The sequence below is a fragment of the Serpula lacrymans genome, assembly GCF_000218685.1.
Source record: "Serpula lacrymans var. lacrymans S7.9 unplaced genomic scaffold SERLAscaffold_5, whole genome shotgun sequence".
NCBI classification, from domain to species: Eukaryota; Fungi; Basidiomycota; class Agaricomycetes; order Boletales; family Serpulaceae; genus Serpula; species Serpula lacrymans.
Window position 1 is genome coordinate 244,655 of NW_006763294.1, and position 7,520 is coordinate 252,174.

Sequence of the window (7,520 nt, forward strand, 5' to 3'; positions counted from 1 at the left end):
ATATGGTAACAACCACTGGCTGCAGGAATGTGTCGTCGGTATTTGTAAACCGAGTCTTAGGATAGATTGTAGATATGTTGGTGTTTTTATGTGGTGGGTTAACATTGGCCTCAGTCAAGCTTCTGGCGTTCAGTTGGACTTGTATTGTCAATGTGCTCGTTGTGGTGGGAAGGTCTGAAAATGATGGCAACAGTGTAATGAGAAAGAGAACACGTGATCATATCTAACTTTGAACGTGCCAGTGATTGACTCAGACTTGGACTCGAACAACACAATGCGTCCAGTAATAATAGATAACAAAGGTTAGTTTACTAGATGATCGGACACTACTCGATGAAGTTATTCTCATGACTTTTTTTCTGCAGTTTTTCGTTCGTGTGGTGGCAGCTATGGTAAACGTGTGGAGTGCATGGTTTGCTGTCCAGTCAGAGGGGTTTATCTGTCGATGGACCGCAGACACATTAAGTCTCACATATCCAGCGCAAAGCACACCAAATCGATGTCGAGGATGGGTTATGCCACTATCCAGAAGAAATATCAAAGAGCTATGAGTTCAAGTCCCCTGCCAACCATTGACGATCTTTTACAACACAACACACGCTCATCATCACCCAAGGAAGTTGATCCCACCTGCACACAGGAACCTCCCTTACGAAAAACATCCCCACCGGTTGACTCAATTGAGAAACAACTTCCTCTTTCCGACCTATGGGATATCAATGTAAATGACCGTACATATCAAATCAGTGGAGGTCACTTTACAGACCTATTTGAGCAGCTAAAGGAATCCATACATGCAGGTGATACATTATTCACCCCACACCTTTCATCCTCAAATGATGAAATCGGCCTTTAAGAACCTTTTGAAAGTGATTTTGGAATTGAAATGCTGAGTGAGTAAGTATATTTTGTTAAAAGTGTTCTTACTCACTGTTTTATTCCAGCCGAGTCCTCTGATGACAGTGAATATCCCTTGCGGTTGAGTGCAAAAGTACTTGCAAACTCGCCATACTACCCGTGGTCGTCGAAGGCTGTAAGTCAAAAACAATATATTACTTTTGTCACAACCTCTTAAATCTCTCTCTCTCAAGCATTTCTTAATGGCCCTTCTATTCGGATCTGCTCGTGTACCATTTTCTGAACAGCAGAAAACAGCAGTTCTTTCATGGGCCAATGAGCTAGGCGCTAAAGACGTACCTGCTTTGAGTGCAGTCAAGACTGCTCGGCAGCATGTATACAACTTAGTTGGAAATCCAACAGAGAAAGCAACATCAATTTCAGGTGACATCTTCTATATAAACAATATAGGTAGCGCTATCGCTAAGGTCAGTCTGATCACATACAATTCTAATCTATCTTGCTGATTTTTGTTATAGGATTACTCCAATCCCCTGATACATCATTGGATGCAGGATTATCCTGAAGATGGTGGTGAGGGAATGTCAGAGACATGGCATGGTGAGAAATCTCTGATAGTGGGCACCTCACCTCCGGCAGCTCGTATAGGAGATGATATATACTTTACTAATGAGATCTTACAGTTGTCTTCAGGCCATTATTTCATTCCAGAGCACTTCTTTATGGCATCCTATTCTGTAGCAGAGAATGGGCTAAAATATGATCTAACTGGGACTAAAGAACTTCATGCACTCAGACGTGCAGTTGAACAAACAGAGGTATGCACATTTAATTGCTCTCCCCTGACATATAACAAATTATCACAGGATGGTTTTATTGTGAATGATGAACGAGAAGTTATACCTGTATCAATATTCTACCGCTCATTCGAAGACATCTCTTCATACCCCAATGGACTTAGCTGCGGGCTTACAGGTGTGTGTGATGAAGGTATATACAATACTCTAAACAGATATTACAACAGAGTCCTCTAAAAATTTTTGCAACACTCGCTCCACATCCACTCCGCAAGAAGGCAGATGGCCGAATGGTTTATTTGGTTCCTCTCATTATATTCATGGACGACATATCTGGGAATGTCTCAAAGCAGTGGAATAAGCACCATATTATTTATATGTTGAATGCGAACCTCCCTCGTCAAGTTATGGAGAAAGAGTTTTGTGTTTGTTTTGTGACGTCTTCTCCACATGCAGCACACATGGAACTGATGCGTGCTATGAAGCAATCAATTGCGTGAGTCCTGTCAATTTTTCTCTCTCACTTTCCTACTCTCAAATCAAAATCAAACAGTCAAGCAGCAGAAGATGGTATTGTTGCTTGGGATTGTAAAAATGAGGAAGAAGTACTACTCATTCCCCATGGACACTTCGTTGCGGGTGACAACCCCATGCAGGCAGAGGAATGCAGCCATGCAGGACTCTGTTGTAATTATTTATGCAGGACATGTAAAGTTGGCGGGTCAAAGGAGTACAAAGAATCTGAAGTAGGATATAACAGCATCTTCGTAGTAGGTGGTTTCACAACAAATCTGAAACACCACTAATCAGCACCATAGGCAGGAGAAGCACATGAGCCTGAGAGTACAGCTGCAGAAATACGCAAGCAGTTTGAGTTCACTTTCAAACCAGGTGCTACAAGTAATATCAAGGCGGCAACAGCATCTACTGGCATAAGTGACAAGACCACAGCGAAGATTATCAATACGCTGGTTGAACTGGGGAAAAAACTCTGCAAACATCCCCTAAATAGTCCTGCAACCTCTGAAGTTGACATACAGGCCGCACAGAAGAAACAGCTTGAAGAAATGCTACAAGGCACTGATTTTGACACTGCAATCAACCCACTTTTAGGAATGGATAGTACATTTATATTAATCCTAATGTATGAAAGCTTATTCTTTGTAGATATGAACATTCACCTGGATACTCCCATGGAGATCCTCCATACAATCCTCCTGGGAGTCGTCAAATACTTCTGGGCCCAAACTGTTTTCCTACTTGAAAAAGGAAAAACACTTGATATATTCCACTGCCGTCTTGACTCATTTGACAAAGAAGGTCTGAACGCGCCATCTATGAACGCTGACTACATTTGTCATTATAAAGGTGGATTAATTGGTAAACACTTCAAGAGCCTCACACAGCTGATGCCTTTTGTTATTCATGATCTGGTTCCACGGAGCGTTCTCAATGCCTGGACATTGATTGGAGAGCTTGTGGTCCTCCTCTGGCACACAGAAATCAAAGATACTGAGGTATACTTAGCCAAATTAACATGAACGATCAATGACTTTCTTAATGTCACTGCTCAATGCGCTTGAAGCATTCTCATTAGCAAACCTAAATTCCATTTTTTAGTTTACCTTCCAGCTTATATCCGATGGTTTGGGCCTGCTATAGTATTTTCAACTGAAAGATATGAGGCATTCAATCACGTCTTTTGTCTCACATGCATTTTCAGCAATCACCAGGCTCCTAGCAGAGACACATGCAAGACCTTTGCTTGCCAGGACATTATCAAACATATTGCGACAAGCGGCTATTGGTATGACTCTGACGTTAAAAAATGGGTTTGAGGAGGCACAGAAGTTCTGGGTTTCATAGATGAGCATCCTGCACAAGCTCAATTGTTAGGTCTTTCTGGCTCTGCCACTTCCACACCCGGTGAGCTACTACCTTGTTGGAACATCACATTTGTATTGTACTGACTTATTGGCTTCAGGTACCGGTCACGTCCTCAAAGTAGCTAGAAAGGGGAAGAAAGTTAATAAAACTATCTTGTGGAAGGACAGCCGGTGTGCAGCTATTCTCACAAACAAGCAGGACAATCACCCCTTCTTGGAAGGTTCTTCTATTATCACAAGTGAAGGTGACAAATCTACTCTGAACAGCCACATCATTTTCTGTCACCCCGTTGATAAACAGCTTCAAGTAGGTCGCATTCGTGAGATCCTAATCACAAAATCTACTACACGCAAAGATTGTTGTGTTCAGTATGTAACGATCCAGGCCTTTTCTTTCTTGCCTACTCTCCACCCTTCTCTCCATCTACCATGTCTTGAACTTGGCACTCAAGAGATAGTTGTCTCAGCCTCGGTGAGTACTGCTTTATCAATCATAATATTCACTCTAATATTTAATCTCCACTACAGGATGTTGTGTGCGCTGTGAATGTTCAATATAATTGTATTGATTCAAAGTGTAATGACCTATCACAGAAACCAATTACACAGGAACACTGCGTCACTAAAAGAGTCAAAAGCATCTTTCAGCACAAACCAACCTCATTGTATTTTTTAAATACTTACTCTATCCACAACTATTCTTGTATTTGCACTGTTCTCCCAGCCCATTTGCTTGAAACACCAATACGTGTATCTTCTGTCGAGGAAGTCAGGAGGTTAGCTGTTCAACAGCTAAGAGCCACAAAACTCGCCAAGTCACACAAAGAAGGCAAGGATGTAACCAATAGTCCTAAGCCTATCTTTGACCGCACAAAGGCCAGCAAGCCCAAAAAAACTAACGCAAAGCAGAAACAAGTATCTGCCTGCAGTGGCCCAGCTGCGGGGCTGTCTCATTCAGCAATACTTGTGGACCCCTTATCACAACAGGTACCACATCCGTTCATGCACGCACAGGCCTCATATAATCCTTCCCCTCATCCATATTATCCATTTTCACAAGGACGCCCATCACATACACAAGCCCCGCATACACAGGTCCCTTTCACAGACTCACAGGCCTCATATAATACTCGTTATTATAATCCTCTCCCCCATCATTCATTTATGCACATATCCTCATCTGCTCTTCCCGAAGCCTCACATGCACAGGTCCTCCTACAGACTCATAGGCCTCATATAACACTCATCCTTATAATCCTCTCCCCCATTGTTCGTTTATGCACACATCCCCCCCACCTGTACTTTCCCAAGCCTCATATCATCCCTCCTCTTTTTCTCCTTGTCCTCACCAGTCTTTTCCTCCCATTCAACATCAGGACTACCAACCAATCCCTGCAGCCTCTTTGTATCATGATATATATACACCAGTGCAGTCCAGCGGGGCTTTTGTACCTCAATATTCGCCCACAAAGACTCAAGACTCAAGTTTCTGTAGTTTTCGCTAGAAAAAGGTAAAATACTGTCACATATACTGGCCTCTACAATAAATACTGACATACTATGACTATCTGAAAAACACACCTTGGTCTTCTTTGTCTTATTTATCTTTCATGTGCCGAAATAAGGAGTGTACCGGAGTTCCGGAATATTAGACTATTACAGCCAAACACAATATTATCGTAAAAAAAATGGTTTATATAGAACTTCCTTCGTTTGTTTTTGCTCCCTTTCTTCATTTTGCTTTGCTTATTCACTCAACATATTCACCAGGATGATGTTGAAACAGCACCCAGGGAACTCAAAGTCAGGGAGCTCCAATTCCAAAGGCAAAGGTTGAGCATCACCTGTTGCTAGCAGACTCCATGATAGACTGGACCAAGTTATTACTACTAACTCGTCCTCATCCAGTCATAAGAGGACACCATCCAATGGGAACACAGCAGCAACCCCATCTAGATTATCATTGATATCTGCAGCTACTGATGATTACAACTCACAGCAGCAAACAAGTGTTACCAGTCGATCAACTTCCGCTAGGCTTGACAATCATAGTCTGTCCCAGCGGCAGACACGTTCTTCCAATTGTTCTTCAAACAGCGGCATTCGCAAAGAGCGGGACTATGATGATGAGTGCAAGTCCTTGCAGCTCACTCCACACCATGCAAAGCGACTCAAGGTGGTTGCCAAGAAACTTGCAACACAGTATGGTGTTGCAGAGAAGAAACTTTGCGAGTTTATTGAGGTAACTTTCAATAATTTAATGTAATGGATCTATACTGATAAATTGTAGTCCGGTGATTTATTTGTTATGCTTCTTGATCTCAAGGCAAGCCATCTCCAAAAGGATGAACAGTTGGCAGATGCAAAGATTGATGAGATGGACAAACAGCTTGGATCAAAGGACTGCGAGGTAATATCAAGTCCGATTACTCGTAGGAAATGTCTGACTTTGGTGTGAAGGTTATCATGAAGATATGTCTTACTGGATGCATGCTCTCCCCCGACATCAAAGCATACTTGTTTGAAACACAAGTGCATGTCATGGTACTGCTGTTCCTTTCTCTTATGTATATGTCTGATTAGTGGTTTCAGATGCTCATGGAAGAACAGTGTCATATCTTCAAAATGCCGCCTGAACTCTTTCAGGATATAGCATTACGGAAAAAGCTGAGTCAGATGGTCACTAGAATGCTATCAACTATCCGTGGTTCATTCAAAAGCGCAGTAAGTCACGTCTTACAAGTTAAAATTGAGGAGCTGAGACTATCAACAGTTAATCAAATCTCTCATCCAAAAAACAAGCATTATCAATGTACTCAAACCACTGGCAAGCAACAGTATTGAAGTTGATGCGTTGCATTGGACTCGGTTTTCTTTCCTGGTAATGTTCCTTTATTTTCTCTTGTGTATTGTGTACTCATGTTTTTTCCTAGCGCCGCTGCCTTAGAATATTTTTACTTGGTTCAAGTGACTATTTGGCCATTCGCCCTGAAGATATCTTCTCTCCCTTTCTCATTCCCGCACTCCCTTTGGACATTCGTCTTAAGGTTGAGCACGAGCTCAATATTGACTTGAGTGAGATGGAGCTCAACTCCAATGAGGAGGATTGCATTGTGGATGACCAAGGCGATGTCAATGATGAGAACTGTTGTTAGAAAACCACACAAAAAAACAAACTAACACACAATCCTCCCAGATTCCACGGAACTTGTTTATGGGCTTTGCCTCCTAGAACAGTGGAGTGGTCTGGTTGTTCATGGGGTGGTACGTATAAAGATCCTTCAAAGTAAAACCCAGAGGTGTATGAGTGTGGGTTTTGAGGAGGAGGGATAGTTGAATTTATAGAAAGATAGGGGCTTTGTGGCGAGTATAGACGAGCACTACCTTGCTAATTGTAGCACAAGGTAGGTTTGAGAACGACAAGATGACGAGGTTCCCAGTGATAGCAGGCTCCTGACACACAAACTGTAGTGCTCAGAAGGACTCTAATCGAAGGGGATGACAATCACTTTCAAAAGTGACGAGTGACGATGACAGCAGTTAACAGTGGTAGAAGTGGGAAGTGTTGTGACCACACTGGATCACAAGTAGCAGAGTAGTGAACTTGAGAGTAGAGAAGAAGTCTGGATTGGATTTCTTGTTTTTTTTTTTACAAGGTAAAATACAGGGGTTTATATAGTAAAAGAAAAGTAGGCTATGCACAGTATAGCTGTGCAAAAAGAATGAGAAAGAATATGAAGGAAGGAATGTACGCTGACGAATCCTGCGTAGGTAGTACAGGATAAGATTGTCAAAAAAAAGGGAAAAAAAGGGATAGAACAATAAATGCTGTGAGTAATGTCACAGGTTTGTACAGCCATAAAGTAAAGTCCAATAGCAAAAAGAGAGCAGGAAAATCATGGTGTCATGGGAAGATGCAGTAAAAAAAGGGCAAGGCAAAACACTATCAGTATCAACACAGTTCCTTTATTGTCAGTCA

General features: G+C 42.0%; 1 protein-coding gene across 1 annotated transcript; it reads left to right on the forward strand.

Moving 5' to 3' along the window:
* Positions 1-274: 274 nt before the first annotated feature.
* On the forward strand, positions 275-6,228 carry SERLADRAFT_407032 (uncharacterized protein; the record flags this gene model as incomplete). The annotated part of the gene is made up of 26 exons (XM_007316245.1): positions 275-302; positions 366-800; positions 858-893; positions 945-1,033; positions 1,092-1,281; positions 1,309-1,325; positions 1,377-1,458; positions 1,552-1,676; positions 1,725-1,835; positions 1,871-2,151; positions 2,209-2,425; positions 2,474-2,777; positions 2,823-2,975; positions 3,024-3,172; positions 3,318-3,462; positions 3,552-3,581; positions 3,640-3,848; positions 3,912-4,013; positions 4,070-4,103; positions 4,266-4,528; positions 4,970-5,052; positions 5,312-5,373; positions 5,518-5,783; positions 5,832-5,951; positions 5,978-6,108; positions 6,195-6,228. The coding sequence occupies 26 exons, from the start codon at positions 275-277 to the stop codon at positions 6,226-6,228; spliced, it is 3,696 nt and encodes a 1,231-aa protein (XP_007316307.1).
* Between the last annotated feature and the right edge of the window lie 1,292 nt (positions 6,229-7,520).